Genomic DNA, 17930 nt, shown 5'->3' with positions numbered 1-17930 from the left:
GCTATGAATATTACTTCCCATGACTTAGAGCCTATGTAAATTTGGATAAATTACATAAACTTTCAAAGCTACGGTCCCTCATCAGTTAAATGATTTTTTTCAAGAATTATATCATAGTACATAGGTCAACAGCAATATTTTAATTGACAAGTTATCAAAATAAGGAAGAAAATAATGGAAATATTAGTAAACTAAACATTACTAATTAAAAAGAGAAATGCTGTCGAAAATTTTAATCAAAGTAACTGTTGGTATGGAAGTTAATTTTGTATAAATATAAATAATATATAAATAAATATATGTAAATATACATATATATGTCCTTTACTGATGACAAAACCTCTATACTTTTCTCTTTGATCTATGAGAGAAGAAGATCAAGCTAGGAATGATGGGGAGATAGATGACAATAAAGATAGTTCCATATCAGGAAAAAATTTGTAGTAAACAAAGTAGAGTTGTGTGGTGAACACTTTTAAAAAGTTGTACCATATGAGTTGATTACATTTTTGGCTAAGCTGAAGGCATAATTTCAGCAATAGAAAACAGAATGATAAGTATTTGACAGTCAGGTGATAGAAACCATGAGAGGCCTGGTAAAGGTGCCAGATTTTCCATTCCCAAAACAAAGTCTCCATTTTTTAACAATTATCAGTCAACACTGGCTTCAATTTAAAATCATAATAGTGGAAGTCAACTCATTCAGTTACCCAGAAGTAAATTTTACAAGCAGCTCACCTTTGAGCAGTAGTTCCTAAATCTTAGTTGGCATCTGAATCATCAGGTAGGCTTGTTACCCTACAGAAATACTACCCCCAGAGTTTTGCCTAAGTAGATCTAGAGGGGGGCCAGAGAATTAAATTCTAAAAGTCCTCAGGTGACATTGATGCTATGTGAAAACCACTGCCTGAGAGAATGTTTAGGAAATTATACTGCTTAATATAATTAGTCCTTTGCCAAGACTAAAATTTCTTCTGACCTAAGTAAATAGTGTCAAAGTTATAAAAATTTGAAGCCTCAAGCATTCATTTATTTATGAATTGGAATGGAATCAAAACTTGTTTTTCTGAAAAATATTTTGAGTCATGCCTATAGTATTCTTTAATCAATCCTCCTCCAAGAAATTTCTGTCATGTATTATCCACTAGAAGAATCATTGCTACTGCTTCTAAGAATTTTTTTTTATTGTACAAACTATATAAATCATACAACCAACTCAATTTCTCCTTCTGCCTTTGCTGCTTGTTAGGAAGCTCATGGTCAAAGTATATGCCTCACATATAGCAGGTGCCTAGGATCCCAAACTATGCATTTTGCTTACAAGCTTGACCTTGTTTTGTCTTGATTTCATTTTCCCTTGATACTCATTTTTTCATTGACACTACTGTTGAGAGTATCATATCTATTTTTAAAAATTATCTACATTCCTTCTGAAGCAGTGAGATATAAACAGGTAAATAAAATAAATTTGTGTTATCTGAAGACATGTTAACAAAAGTTTTAATATCCTATTTTATTAGGAATTATGCCTTAGTCTTTGGGTTATATAAAATAAATAAATGAGAGATTAGAGCTTAACAGAGGCCACATATAATCAGGTCTCTCTATACAGTCCAAGGCAGAAATACCAAGAAAGTACCTAGTAATGCACAGGTATCATTTCTGATAACAAGCTCAAAAGATTAGTGATGTATCTAAAATATTGTATCATTATAAAACTTTTCTATGACATTTGCTACAACTATTTGAAGTTATTCATATTTTTATTTTAGAGAAAAATTTCTAGGAGTTCAGAACCTGGGAAGTAAAGGCAAAGCTATTTTTATCTGTCTTAAATTTACTTCTCTTGGCTTTGGACCTGTGCCATTTCCAATATGCCACAGTCTTGTGATGAACAATCCTATATTCTCTATGTCTGTATTCAGTATATTTGAGGAAGACACTGGTGGTTTGAAAGATGATGCTGATGTAAGACTCTCTGCCTCCTCTATGACATAGTAGAGAAACTAAGAAATCTGTGTTACTTATCACATAATGCATATCCAACATAGCCAGTTATGCTCTACTTAAGTCTTGACTTTACCAAAGAATGGAGTGTAATGGAGAGCAAGGGAAGGTTTAGTAGGTTAGGATAAAGTACACCTAAGGATATAAAAATCCAAACTGCTTTTCTCTAACACACAGATAAATAGACCACAAATATTACATGATTGCTATGATTAAATTACTAAGTGATAAAATGCATAATAGCTAAATGTTATGAATAAGGTTTGTGACTTTCATTCTTTTATTAAATCTTAAATAGGTACAGTGGAACAAAGTCTTTTCATGACTTTGACCATGAATAATATCATGTTATTAAAATGTTTTGAAAATATAAAGGCAATGAAGAACAAGAGCAATGAAATAATACTTTTTCCTTACCATGGTAAACCTCGCACCTCAGCTTATTTCCAAAAAAGCAATTTAAGAAGATTGTTGCTAAAAAAACATTTTGAACTATGTACAATACCTCACAAGTATGTATTTTGTTCCAATACCTCATTAATACACCAGGTTCAGTTAAACTACTATAAAATCAAAATAATTCTATGTGTAGGAAAACCATAAGAAGATAATAGTGCTTAAACATTTTGAAGGTATTAGAGCCTTCATAGGTTTCATCAAATGAAAAATTCTAAAAGATTTGTTTTTCAGATCATTTATGAGTTTCATTTCTTTAATCTCCTATATAATGATTTTTAAATATAAGGCAAATTCTATACCTAAAAGTTGGTATACAAATTCATTATAAATCTGAGAATTTAATAATATCATGGGGCCACTGCATTATATGTTTGTGTCTAACTAATCTGCATTCAGCTGTTTAAGAGAATCTAACAATTTGATATGATTAATTGATTTTACAACTTTTAAAAAGAAAAATGTCTTGCCTTTGAATGGTAATCTTGTTCCAGTCTGGAATCTGATCCGGCTACCTGTTTGTATTTGTTAATTTTCATTTGGCGATTTCTCTCCTCTATATCCATAGCACCTATCGAGTAGAAAAAAATCCATAAAATTAATGTTCAGTTCTTATTTGTGAGCCCTACTTATAGTCTGTATAAAAGAAGAAATGCTAGACTGTTATATAACTTTCATTCAAGGTAGTACTTACAAATTCAATGTATAATTTTTTTGCATTGAGTATATTTCAATGTAAACTTATTTATATTTAAAGTATGCATTTGGCAAACAAAATCATGATTATTAACTATGTAAAATAATTTTAATCTGAATAAAATGTAAATGAAATTTAAACAAAAAGACAACAAATCTTCACTAATATAAAACATTTCTGGTACATGTAGGTCAAGGAGTACATATCTGACAATACATAAATTTGACAATGGTATTATTATAAAAACTTTGGCTTGTAATTCATCAAGACTTGATTTATTTACTGAAGAAATGTTGTAAGTTTAATTGGTGTCAAATACAATTTTACAATTGCATTTAGAAACTATTTCATAAAATTAGCCCATGTATTAAAACAGGTTGCCCTAAGCATACATGTGGATGTGATTTCAAGATATCTTGAACTTGAACATTCTAGAACTGGGATAAAGAAAGAAACACTTAGAATAGTACTACTTAGAAGATACACAGTATATTACTGAAGTAATTTCAGAAAAAAGAAAGTAAGGAGGTGAGAAAGTGAGATGGTAAGCTTATTAAAAATTAAGATTAATGCTTTCTATAATAGGTGCTACTTCAAAACATATCAATTATAGATATCAAAAGGGTCTTTAAAAACTTTGGTTAGAACAATAACTAAATTCTGTTAGCAAAACTTAGCAAACATAAAAAGTGCTTTAAAAGTATATTTATGATTTTTTAAAATATTTTATTTATTTATTTTTAGAGAGAGGGGAAGGAAAGGAGAAAGAGGAGGAGAGAAACATCAATGTGTGGTTGCCTCCTGCACACCCCCAACTGGGGACCTCGCCTGCAACCCAGGCATGTGCCCTGACTGGCAGCTGAACTGGTGGTGACTCTTTGGTTCTCAGGCTGGCACTCTATCCACTGAGCCACACCAGCCAGGTTATTTATGATTTTTAAAAACGTTATATAGGAAAATTCCATTTCTCATGAATAAAAAACAAAATCTCAATTGTACACTACAAATATTCAGACTGGGAAAAATAATCATAGCTTGGTAGGCTCCAGTGGGTATCTATAACAAATGGTGTCATGTAAATGTACAAGCACTAAGTGTAGACAGGAATGTAAGTATACATGCTCCTTGCTTAAGATCATAACTTTAAAACTGCAATAAAGATATCTGGATGAAATGATGCCTCTTTAAAGGTAGGTATTTTAATATTCATTCTAAAACACTCATATATTTGACAAATCCTGACAGTAACAAATTTTAAGTAGAAATCAACTAAGTAGTATAAAGAGGAAAGAAAAAGTTTCAAAGAGGAGTAAGAAAATCTTGAATAAAATAATGTATAAAGACCTTACTTACATTATATAATTACTAAGTAAAACAGCAAATTTAAATCAACTCTTCAACAGTGAGGCAATCAGTTTTAAGAGTAACATTTTAATAATAATTTGATTATGATTATGTCTCAAATTACAAAATGGAGAATATATATATCATGCTAATATCAATTAAATGACACATAAAATCAAGTGAGTGCCTCCATGATATAAATGTGAAATATAGTCAAGTATCATATCTGTTAGTTGATTAAAATACAAAATTGGAATTGTTCGTACCTTAGAAGTAGTCTCAGATAAATATGTATATTTTATCCAAGAGAAGGGAATAAAAAAGCCATTCTAGCATCAAAAAATATGTATATTGAAAGAATATTAGCTAAACTGAGAGTCTGACAAGTTTCTTTTAAAAAATTTCATGCTGATATCATAGTTTGAAAATAGTATTTTAAATATGAATAACACCTATCAACAGATAAAATACATTACCTATACATATATACATACACATGCATATTGATCCATACATTTTTATGTATTTTCTAATATTTAGACTATTTTCTGAAATCAACCTCTTATAAAGCTACATTAGATTCTTTCTGATTACAGGTACTATGGGATATATACTGGCAGGACTTGGCAAACTTTTTCAGTGAATGGACCAATAGTAAATATCCTTGGCTTTGCAAACCATATGGTTTCTTCCCTAACTCTCCCATTGTAATATAAAGGTAGCTATGGATACAGACAATTCATACACAAGTGAATGTGGCTGTACTCTAATAAAACCTTATTTACAAAACAGGCAGTGGGCTGGATTTGGTCTGTGGGTCATGGTTCGACAATCCCTCAGTTAAAATATATTGGTTTAATGTTGTTTTGCGGGAGGACGGGGGAGCCTTTCTCCTTAATAATGGTTTAGAGATTTTACAGAATCAAGTTTATGATTTTCTTTCAGAACATCATTTATAACAGGTAACAGAGCGGAGGTGGGGAATGGTTTTAAAGAGTATATTAACCTGTATTTGCTATCAGCAAACGGAGATGCTTTAAATATGCTATCAACTAAATTCCAATCTCAAACACATCTCTCAACTCCAGACTCAATCATCATCTATAAGTGGTCTCTAAGTGGAAAAATACTACGTTCAAGCCTTAACCAATGAAATCTCAAGATACCACCTTAGTGAATGTATAGTCAACAAATGTGGGTAAATATACTTTTCACTTACAATGTAAAATTCTCCTATGAGGCTACTCCTTAGGACAGTAATCCAATATGTCTCTCTCCAAAATTATTTGGCTCATAGGAAATTTTCCATTCCATTCCTTTCCTGTATTTTATCAACTTATTCTCATTAAAAAAACACTCCACAAACAATAATGACCTTGGCAAAGACAGTATCCTATTGATAAAGTATCCATCCTAAAAAATTCTTCACTAGCAAGTTAATTGTTCTTTGCTGGTCCTTTTTTCTAATGAAAGTAACCTAGAAATAATATTTTCAATAACATTATTTTGGTTTCAACCAAACTCAGTCTTCTTTTTTCTTTCCCTGAAGAATGAAAAACAATTTAGAGAAATCATTGCAAGTATTCACTCTCTGGTTGGAGAAAGAAACACATAATTTCTAAATATTCAACACTGATGTCCAGTGGTGTACCTTTGTAAGAGGAAAATAAGTGAAATTGTTAGAGGCAGATTTTTGTTCAGTCTTTAAGATTTACACTGCAAATTTGTATATAAATGGTTCTGAAAGTTCTACAGTAAAGAACAATCATTTCATCACAGAAATCTAACCCCCACTTATTATCTGTTAATATCTTGCTGTAACAATGTCAAAAACACATTGTGGGGAATACTGGCTTATAGGTTTGGAGGGTAAAGTTATCTAGGAATTTCTAAAATTCATATTCTTATATGTGATGACATATTAATGGTTTCATTTGATTTTGTAATTTGAGCATGCTAAAAATTAGTTATTGTATGTTCAAAATCAAATTCAATATCAAAGCATCTTCAAATTGTAATAAAAAGCTAGTAAGGCTAATGGAACAATCATACTTCTTGGACAAACACATTTGCAACAAGAGTTTGCATATACTTGGTCTATTTATTGAGGAGATAGTCTATTTAAATGTATTAAACTATAATATTCAAATTGTCTGAATGGCTTTCCTAATATTGCATTTAAGTTATACAATGCCTTATTTTATCAACTTGGAATATTTTAGGGAAGAGGACAAAAGGAAAAGTAGAATGCAGATGTGCTGTATTAAATTTATAAATATCTCAAAATATTTGTTTTTCTCAAATTGGAAATTCCCGGTACATTGTGTGTCACTTAATTTTAAAAATCCAATATTTTGCCCTGGCTGGTGTGGCTCAATGGATTGAGTGCCGGCCTGTGAACCATAGGGTCACCAGTTCAATTCCCAGTCTAGGGCACATGTCTGGGTTGCTGGCCAGGTCCCCAGCAGGGGACGTGCGAGAGGCAACCATACATTAATGTTTCTTTCTCTTTCTCCCTCCCTTCCCCTCTCTAAAAAGAAAATCTTTATTTAAAAAAACTAAAATAATTTAAAATCCAATATTTTGATACTGATTCAATGTGTTTTCTAAAATCATGTCACATATTTTGTAAGCTCTTTAATTTCAATATAAGCCATTTAAGAGTTTTACTTGTTCTTAAATCAGTAAGTTTAAATCAATCAATGGCAATTTTGAATTTAAAGACTACTTAATGTGTCCAGAAAGTTAAAGTCATATGTATAATGTTGGTAAGGCAATCAAGTTAAATAATTTAAGTTATAGGTGGATTTTTTATCCAGATGTAGTAGAAAATGGTCAGATTAACAAGCAACAAGCCAGTGGTGGCTTAGGTTTGCTATTTACGTGTGTGCTACAAAGACCATTAGGACACCTTCAGTGATTTCTGTAGTACATGTCGATAGAATTAGTTTAGTTTTCTACACACACACACACACAAACTTCTTTGAAGCAGAGAAACAGATTTGGCAGTAACGTAATTCATAATGAAGTCAAACAGTAAGATCAGAGGATGATAGGAGTACCAATTCGGTGATCTATCTTATGATTTTATATGAAATGCCTAAATCTGAGGATCTTAAGAGAAAAATCTCTTAAGCCTAATATCAAAGCTCCAAGAAAGAATCCCAAAATTCAGAAAAATATGAGTGAACCTACAATTACAGACATCATGGAAGTCTAAGATTATTACGCTTAATTGAAATCCAGAAACTATATGAGTTAGTCTACAAATTTTCATAGCTAATTTAATAATTTTTAAATATTACCTGAATTCCCCACCCCACTCCTTTTTATCTCTATGTAAATATTTGGCTTTAGCTTAAAAAGTCTTCCTTTAATTGAGATAGAAAAATTTATTATGAGAGTTTCTAATGAAAATAGTCTGTAATTCCTTTTTCTTTGATTATATCTTCATGAAACTGAGATATGTCTCCAAACATCTGAGGTTAAAAAACACACTTTTATTATTATTTTAAAAAATATATCAATAGCTTGTAAAGTCATCATTAAACATTAGCATTTTATAATTGGATTTATTACGAATTTTAACCTTTTAAAGGGTACATGTTAAATTGGTTTTCTAGTTAAATTTAAGAATTAAAGGCATTTGTACAATATTAAATTTTAATTAGTAGTGAAGTATTTTTCCGCCTTGGCCAGGTAGCTCATTTGGTTGGAGAGTCATCCCCATCTGCCAAGGTTGCCGGTTCAGTCTCTGATCACTCACATATAAGAAATAAGTGATGAATACATAAAGAAGTGGAAATAAATGGATATTTCTCTCTCTGCTTTCCTCTTTATTTAAAATCAATAAATAATAAAATAGTGAAGGATTTCCAACAAAAACTTTTCTGTTGAACTATCCAAACAATTGATAACAATATAAAGTGTAGCTTTAACAAATCTAATTAATTTTCATAAAATACAGATATGTAATAAGTGTAATTGGAACATAAAACAAAATATTACCTACAGCATTTTTCTGACTGAAGCTACAAAAGTATATTACTTAAATAGTAGAAATATATTTTAAAAATTAACTATTTTTTGCCAAACTATTGAGAGGAAAAATATCACATTTGATAACTATTCTATTGAATCTTAGTAAACAAATTTTTCTTCAAAAAAAATACAGTGTGGAAGAAGCACAAAACAAAATGAGATTCCAGACAATAATAATGAGACTGACAGAAATCACATATTCCATGCAAACAAAGTTGAAAGGGCCAAATTCATGTAATCATCATTTAGGTATGCACCAAATTAAATGCAATAAAGAAAAATGTATAATCAGTGTATGCTGCTATTTGCTCATTTCAAGGTGACAATTACAGAGAAGAAAGCATGGCTATTTATTTTTATTTTCTAGTTCCAGCAAGATAGACTATAAAAACAAGTTGTTGATGTCTTTCAATGGTCACAGGAGTAAGAATAGAAATTGCTGAAATAACATTAAATAAGTATGAATCTAATATTTTGTCATGTTATAACTTTATTTCAAAGGCAGTGCAATTCAGAAAGAAAATATTGTCCTTAATTTTACTGCACATTTTAACTATTCTTTCAATATCTAGTAACTATGGGAAAATTATTTTTTTCTTATTTACAGCCATATACTAGTTTTTGACAAAAATTAGTGTTTATTTGTATGTTTTACTTAAAAATACATCATATTTGGTACTCTGCACCAAAAGACTTTATAATGGTCATAGTTTTGAACTTGAAATTCTACTCCCCAGGATCTTTCCTAAAGAAATAAGTCAATGTGCAAAGATAAATCAATGTATATTCATGGCACTATTGTTTGATAATCATGAAGGCCTGGGAAAAGGAACACTAAATGTCCAACAATGGGGCACTAGTTAACTTAATTTATCATATATCTAGAGAATACTATGCATCCATGATAAATGAGGAGTGTGCTGTCCATGTGCATTCACATATGAAAATTATATAAAATATAGTGTAATTAATAGGTATAAAACAGATTAAATGATATAGTACTAGAGTTTATAAACCATAATTTAAAGAAGTAATCATAAAATACATCTGCACATAGCCTATAAAAAAGAGATGGAATGATAAACATTAAGATGCATACACCAGAGTGTTAGTATTTATCATTGGTTATTGTATGTGTGTTAGAATATCTTGAGAACGAATTTGAAGTTTGAATAATCCATAACATGTTAAAAATATTACTTTGGCCACTTATCAGAGGGGAAGAGGGAGGGAGGGGCTGGATGAAAGATGGTGAATGGATAAGCCAAAGAATACACATGCATACCCCAAAGACATAGACAATAGTGTGGTGACCCGAGTGGGGCGGCAGGGGACAGAGCTGGGTGGAGGTGGGCAAAGGTGCAGGGAGGGGAAATGGGGACATCTGTAATAGTGTCAACAGTAAAAATAAAGTACAAAAAAAAAAATGGCACTTCAGTCCTATATGAGAAAAGTGGCAGCTCACAGTTTTTATTTTCCTTTTTAGGCACTTATTTCCTTACTCTTGAAACAGAAATTTTTTATCTTGGTAGGTCATTTGTTTTATTCTTCTGTTGATAAACAGTAAACACACACACACACAGAAATTATCAATTCCCTTTTACCAATGAATAAACTGAAACTTAAAGAGATTAAGAGTACTTAAGATCACAAAGGCTTTCTAATGTCATACTTTACTGCTCACCAACAAGCTACCTTATAAGGCAATAGAGAATAAAACATTACTTGTTCAATTGTTCTTCAAAGGTAGCATAGTTATTTTTTTTTAAATATCTAAAATTAAGTAGTGTGTCTTGTTTCTAATGCTTCAAATAAATAACTAAACTGGTTAATAAGTATATTCCCATGCTCAGCTCTACCATTAAAATTATTTTCTATTTTTAAACAGTCCTAGAGATGGGTAGGTTATCTGAACTCATTGTTTATAGATTATTCAGATATTAAATTTAAATTCAAAACCCTACTGCAAAACCCACAGTTTTGCTAAAAACAAGTATAAATCATAAATAAAGAGTTCAGTGAGTATATCTGCATGTTAAAATAATCTTTTGGTATAAGTGCTTTAGTAATAATTAATTAAGAGCTACCATTTTTAGATTATCTAGTACAGATAAAACCCTGCAATAAGTCCTTTACAGATATTATTATTTTCATTTTTTACAAATTATAAAAAATGTAGATGCACTGATTTGTATGACAGCTATTGCTAAACTGGTAGCCACAAATTGGTATAAATATTTGGAATGCATATAACATAAACAATTAATTCTATACTATAGAAAGAATTCCTATACATCAAAATGTGTGGGTTTCAATACAGCTGGTCCAAAATAAAAATTGTTTTTTTAATGTATTTTATAAAATACCTCCACTTATACAATGCTTACTATATACCAAAAAGACACTGTCTTTAGGTGTTTTACATATTATATATTAATATTAACTAATTCAATCCTTACAACAATCCTTTGAGGTAGCAGTATTATTGTAACCATTTTTACAGATGAGAAATCTGAGGCATAGAAACTCACAGCAAATAAGTGGTGGCACTGATCAGCGAGTCTAGTTCCAGAGTCTGTCCTCTAATACTGCTTCGGGGACTAACATTTCTTACAGGAACAAATATTTTCCCTATTAGCTGAAAATTTTAGGAAAGAGAGTTAAGATGCACAATAGGCCTAGATAATACTGAATGTTATAGTGTTCACAGTGTGTGAGTAATATATTGAGAATTTAGTAGTAACACCTTAAATTCAGGATGCATCTTCCAATGAAACTGGAATTTTATATTTACAAAGAATTGAAAAACAATGTATTCCAAATTCCCCCTTTAAAGGTGAGATGTTGTACCCAAAGGCATTAAATTGTGTGTCTAGAATCACAGAGCTAAGTAGCAGGACTAGGGCTCCTGAGGCCCCTTGAGTGGCACCTAATAGCCTTTCCAATCTCTCCCACGCCGCCCACACTAGGAGCAAATGCTTAAGGGAATATTTATTTCATGTCTGGGTATTGCTGCTATTTCAAGTTCCAAGAACTTTTCTTAACTCTGTTCTCTTATATTTGAGTATTTATACACTTTAGAGAATTAAGTATTAAGTATTTCACTTTACCAGTAGGAGCTTTTCTATAAGATGTAGTATGTTTTTTATGTATCAACATATACATATTTCATTTGAGACTTTTTTTGGTTAAAATGTTACAATACTACTTAAAATGTTAAGCTGCAACATATATAAAATATTGTTCTAAGATACCATGTCTCTTGTAACATCTAAGCTATCTAGCATAGTACTGGACGAAGAGTTGATCCTTTCTTATGAACTGAGATTTATATTTTCTAAGAATATCTATAAAATGGGTAGAATGTGTAATGATAAAACTGATAATAAATCAATAATTGAAAGATGGTAGAAAATTTCAGTTATAGCTTATATGTGCATTTAAATGTGTACACATGTTAAATTTTCCCTAAAATGGATGTTACTTCTCTTTATCTTTTAGGACATCATACAAGTAGAAGAAAATGTCAAGCAAAAGCACATAGCACCAAAATATGGCATATATTCCTAGCAAATCTGGTAAGAATTAAAGTGCAAGTATGAAGTAATACAAGTCAATGTCAATATTCAAGTTAATCGGAGAAATATAATAAAAAAGAGAAACTTTTTATGCTAAGAAGAATAATACAATTTCATTAATTTTGAAAAATTTACCTTATTCTACCCTAACAGAAAGTTAAGTAATAATTTTATTATGACTTATAGAATGTTTACTAAATTTATTGTGGTAATCATTTCACCATATATACATATTCAAATCATTATGTTGTATACCTTAAACTAATGCAATATTATATGTCAATTACATCTCATAAAAACGGAAAAAATCTTTAAAAATTAAAAAAATTTTAAAAGCATTAAAATTACAACACAAAGTATATGTTATTTCTCATTGTATATTTACTAAGAAGTGTTTGAATCTATTTAACTTAAATTGTTAAGCTTTTCAAATTAACATTTGTACCTAGCAGATTAATGGATCAGTCTGCAAAAGTAATTTTTAACATGTTTTATAAAACTTGGACGTAGCAGAGCGTCAACTATGATAATAATGTAATAATTAATTAACATAATGTAATTGCTATTATAATGTAACAATAATTTATATAAGGGATTACTAAGAAATATTGCTGACAAAATATCTTTTATTTTTGAGATATCCTTATGAATAAAACTTATGTATTACAAAAGCACTTAAGATCATCAGATGCTTTACCCAAGGCATGAACGTAATTCTGAAAATTTGTGCAGTTCAAACTTGAATATAAAAACATGAGCAGATGCTGCTTTCTAAAACTTACCAAACAGTATTTTAAAAATTTCTTGTATCATTGGCTCTCTTTAAATGGTCTCTAAGGCTTGTATAATTATCTAAAAAAAATAATATTGTCATATGAAATTTCATAAGAGTAAGAAGGAAAAGTGTAAACCTTAATAAAGCTCACTACTTCTTACTTAAAAGAAACTTGATTTTGATTTGCAAGGGCAAAAAATCAATTTCTTTTTGCTGCTTCAAAATGTGTGACTAACTCCACTGCTCCATTCATTATGTAGAATTATGTTGCAGTGACTATACTAGGACCTCTTAATACAAATGAAGATGCAACAATTGTGGTATAAAACATAAACATACACTTTAATATGTCAGGGAAATGATTAGTCTGATGAAATTATGTTTCCATCACATTTGGGTTGAATTAATAATAAGCTGTGTTAACAGAGGAAAAATACCAATTTACATTATCCATTAGAGATGTGATAGCTTAATAAAGATATTACATTTTATTTGTCACACACTTCAGTAAGGCTTTGAAAAGCTTAACACATGTAACTTTCAAACAAGTGAAATCCATGTTAATTTGCTTGTTACAAAATTTACTGCTTTCTCTTTTAAAAATTAGTTCCTTCTTTTTTTGGAGGCTCTTCTTAAAACTTTATCATTTCCTCTTTACTTTTATTTCCTTTGAAACAGAATGCACTTGGCTTCATTTATCTCTAGGCTTAGGACAGTGTGGAGTCCTAAATTCAGTGCTGATTGATACAGACCAAGTCCTAACATAACAATATTAAAGGTCTACAGTTAGATCTGAGAAAACTCACTCTTCAGCTTCCTCATGCCAGCCGAAAAGGAAGTGTTGTAGAGATAAAGCTACAACTGCAGTTTTAAACTTGACGCTAAGAAAGGTTTCAAATTATGTTAACAATTGGAAATAATTTAGGGCCTATTATTTGAATAAAATAAAGTTCTCTTCCCTCTGTAAGTTTAACTATTTCACGTGTGTCCTAGATACTACTTACTTGTTTCTTAAGAAAGGTTGCTTCCATTATAATCTCCTCTTCCCATCTTCAAACTCCTCAACTACTTTCCTCTTATTGTTAGGCATGCATATCATGAAGATTCCTTTATTCAATCTATTGAATTTACTCTCCCTAAGCTTAGCTTAAATTCCTTACTTTCCTCCCTTTTCCTAGCATCTATTCCTTTTTCTTAAACATTTCCAATCTGTTCTGTCAATGTACCTATCAGAGCTTCTCTCTCTAATTCTCCCCACACTACTTAGAGACAGACATCCTACCCTTTTCCACTGTGGATTCTGAAACCCTGTTCCTTTTACTTAAATCTTATACATCCTCAATATCATCACAGAATGCTCTTTTCCTCTCTTAGTGGAAGGGAGGTGGAAGGAAAAGCTGACACTTCAACAAGAATACTACCTTCCCCAGTGACATTTTGAGGGGAAACTGTTCAAAATCCTATACCTTAAATACTACAGAATACTGAAAGTGGTTTTAAGCATTCTTTCAGGTCTGTATTGCTGCTTCCACATGTTTACTTTTCTAATTTCATGTAAAATCTACTCCTTTATGTTCATACCATTATACTTCCTAGCTGTTATTCTCTACTTCCTAGGCAATTTTTATTGATTTTCTATCAACCTTAGGTCTTCAGTGACTTCAATACCTATGTAAAAATCCTAGTGTCGAAGTGTGTTGCTTTCCTTTACCTCCCAAACTGTAATCCATGCTGTGTCTCACAAACCCACCCCCCCAAACCAAACCCCGCATCTTTACATTATTTGGAATTATCTAACACATCAGAATTCCAAACATTGTTAAATCAGTCTCTGAAAATAATCTTCCATTTGCTTCCATTCCCTTCAATATCTCCACATAATCCAACTCTTTCATTGAAGTCCTTCTCTCCCAGTCCATGGAAAACTCTGAATCTGAACAAGACCACATGATTTAACATGGAGAGGATCTTCCCTAGTCTATCTCGGACATCATGCTAACCATTTTCCTTGCCCGCCACAATGAGCGGCTTCATCTATTTCTTACTACTAAAACTGCACACAAACTTCCAACCTTACATCCACAATCTTAGAGAATCAATGCCATCACGAATTTAAGTTTTTCACTTAAACTGTCACTATGCTATGCATCTCTGGTGAATTCCCTGTCTCATCCTCAGGCCATCAGGAAACCTGTTCCACATTCACCTTCATTTTTTTTTTCTTTTAGATCTCCCTTACCTTCTCTTCAATGTGGCTTCCAGCCTCCACAACTTTACTGAAACCAATCAGGCAAAGATAATTATTAATTAGTTGTATCATTTGACAACATATTTGTCTTCCTCTGGAATTTTCCTGATAATTGTACCCTTCTTGAAACAGTTCCCTTCCTTGAATTCTGTTCTTTTCTGGATATCTTACTCTCTTTGAATGGTTGTTTTCAGCATAGTTTTCTGACTCTTGTTATTTCATCCACTCTTTAAATATAAATAAATGTTGATGGTCCCAGAATTTTGAATCTTGGCTGTCTTCTTATTCCTCAAATGATTCTGGCAATTCCATTCTCTCTTATGGAATTAGTTAAGCGTGGATACTCTAATATTTAATGTTTCTAGTCTAGACTTCTCTCCTGAGTTCAGACCCGTACATTGAATCACATCTAATAGCTACTTATACCTGAATTTTCCACAGGAAACTCAACTAATCCCCAAACTGCACTTTTCAATTTTTATTTATGTATTTATTTATTGCAATGACAGTTTACATTCAATATTATTTTGTATTAGTTTCAGTGTACAGCACAGTGGTTATACAACCATTAACTTTACAAAGTGTTTCCCCCGGTATTTCCAGTACCCACCTGGCGCCATACAGTTATTATAATATAATTGAGTATATTTCCTGTGCTGTACTTTATACCCCCATGACTATTTTGTAACTACCAAATATTTTATTTTCCCTCTAAATTCTATATTCTCTATCTTGATAAAATGTACCACCATCTATCCAAACATTTTAGTCATCTGAGATTTTTATTTTAATGGCTTCTATTCCTGCATCATTAATATCTAATAAGCCTTAGAGACTCTACATTTTAAAATAACTTCTCATGTACCAATAGTCTCTGTTGATACCTTAATTCAGCCCATTATTACCTCTTAATTGATTGATGCCATATCTCATAAATGATCTTGATGCTTATATTGCTCAGGTACAATTTTTAAAATATAGCTTCTAATCTTTCTGGAAACAAATACCTGATCTTGTTCCTCCTCTACTTTATATGCTTCAATAACCTACATCTTCAAAACTCTCACTGCCTACTTTTCTGAACTTGTTTGAATCATTTTGCTTACATCGTTTTCTCTGCCTGAAACGTTCTCTACACACGAGGCAAACACCCATTTAGTTTTTAACATTTAACTCAATGGTTATCTCTTCTGTGAAGTCTTTTTGAACTAATATCTATGTTTTTCAGGCAGAAATTATCACACTTTGTAATCCCACTTATATATATCATATTACCTGTACTATTATTGTGTTTAATTGTTAGACCCACACTAGAAAAGCCCACAGGATAGGGGGCCATTTTGTGTCCTGTTATTTCCAGCACTTAGAAAAGTACCACACAGCATGTGCTTATTAATAAATGAGTATTGAATGAATGTTCAAGTTTCAAATGTTACTTTTTCCATGAAGGCTTTTTGACTATATAGTTAAAATAAATTTTATTTGACTTTATACCTTTGTTAGTCATCTATGTTGGCAGACAAACACAACATATTACCCACATATTTTAAAGTCCCACTGATATTGAGAGCTTGTTTAGTATTTTCCATGGTCCAGCACATTGTTGAACTCATGATACAAATAAAATACTTTTGTTATTATGTAAAAAAAGTTGAACATAAGTCTTAAGTTTAAATAAATTCAAGACCAAATTTTAATTAATTTGTTTAATTTAATTTGTTCTAGCTGACTATAGCTAGATTATATATATATAATTTATATTCAACTATGGAAAAATACACATATTGAATATATGTATATATCCCACAAAAATTAATCATTTTATTTTCATCCATCTAATTGGAGTTGTTGATAAAAGTTGACTATACAACTACTTAAAATGAAAATGGCTGCAAGAGTTAACATTTGTTATATTAGAGGAGAAGGAAAAATTAAATGAATAAAAAAAGAGTAAAAAAATTTCTAAGACAAGTTAGATAAAAGAAAAGCAGTAGAAGAGACAGACCTGCATGTCTTCTCCTTGTGGAGTCCGCTTCTTCTGTGATCACATCGTGTAAAGGACAGACATAGACAAAGGAGATGGGTGTGAGTGGATGTACTCAAAAGGTAAAATGACACCGAAGGAAAGAGCCCCAAGTCATTTTGAGAAAGAATCCTGTGCATAATGGTAGGGAAGATATAATCAAACACACACCATATTTAACCAAAAAAAAGAAAAAGAAAGAAAAAGAGAAGAAAAGAAAAAGAACTACAGAAGAACTGATGGTGACTTGGTTAAGCTACTATGGGTTAGCAGAATCAGAAAAATAAAGTTAGTATAGGAAAAAAAGATTCAAAAGTTTATCATTATCTGTGGACAGCCAATCTTGAATTCTGATGCGGAAGAGAGATATCATTAATGAATACCAGGTTACTTGTATGACTTTATTGTTGAAGACATTACTGATTCTATTTAAGATCTGTGAAAAATGCTTTTAAAAGTTTTATTTATTGTCTACAAAATAAGTTTTAATTGAAACATCTTCAAAAATAGCAATACACATAGTTCAACAGATTTTATGCCTTCTAAATTTCCCAAACTGATCAGTGCAACCATGGAAATAAAGTGTGGCCATCAGGCCACTATTTCACTAAATTACTTTGATACACAAATATTATCATAACATTATGGAGAGTGACATACATAATAAAATTCATTATAAGAAGAGTAGCTGAAACACATGGCCTTATTTAAATATTAAAAACTCAAACTAACCTTCAATTTAGGCAAATTTTCTTTATAAT

At 31.0% G+C, this 17930-nt stretch overlaps 1 protein-coding gene across 18 annotated transcripts in view; it reads right to left on the bottom strand.

The window, feature by feature from the left end:
- Nucleotides 1–17930, bottom strand: part of RIMS2 (regulating synaptic membrane exocytosis 2) — a 473698-nt gene that overhangs the window by 126110 nt on the left and 329658 nt on the right. For 4 of the 18 annotated variants that reach the window (XM_054590373.1, XM_054590372.1, XM_054590363.1 and 1 more), the window contains 2 exons: nt 17152–17184; nt 2934–3034 (listed from right to left, as the gene is read on the bottom strand). The exons of 12 other annotated variants lie outside the window; for them this stretch is intronic. In XM_054590373.1, coding sequence (XP_054446348.1) covers nt 2934–3034; nt 17152–17184 — 134 coding nt within the window. The remainder of the gene's footprint in view (nt 1–2933; nt 3035–17151; nt 17185–17930) is intronic. 2 more of the 18 variants (XM_054590375.1, XM_054590376.1) reach the window with 2 other exon arrangements.

This window comes from Pteronotus mesoamericanus, unplaced genomic scaffold (assembly GCF_021234165.1).
Source record: "Pteronotus mesoamericanus isolate MK-2021 breed Mesoamerican mustached bat unplaced genomic scaffold, CSHL_Meso_final scaffold_174, whole genome shotgun sequence".
In the NCBI taxonomy this organism is placed as follows: Eukaryota; Metazoa; Chordata; class Mammalia; order Chiroptera; family Mormoopidae; genus Pteronotus; species Pteronotus mesoamericanus.
This window is presented reverse-complemented; position numbering and strand designations above follow the sequence as displayed.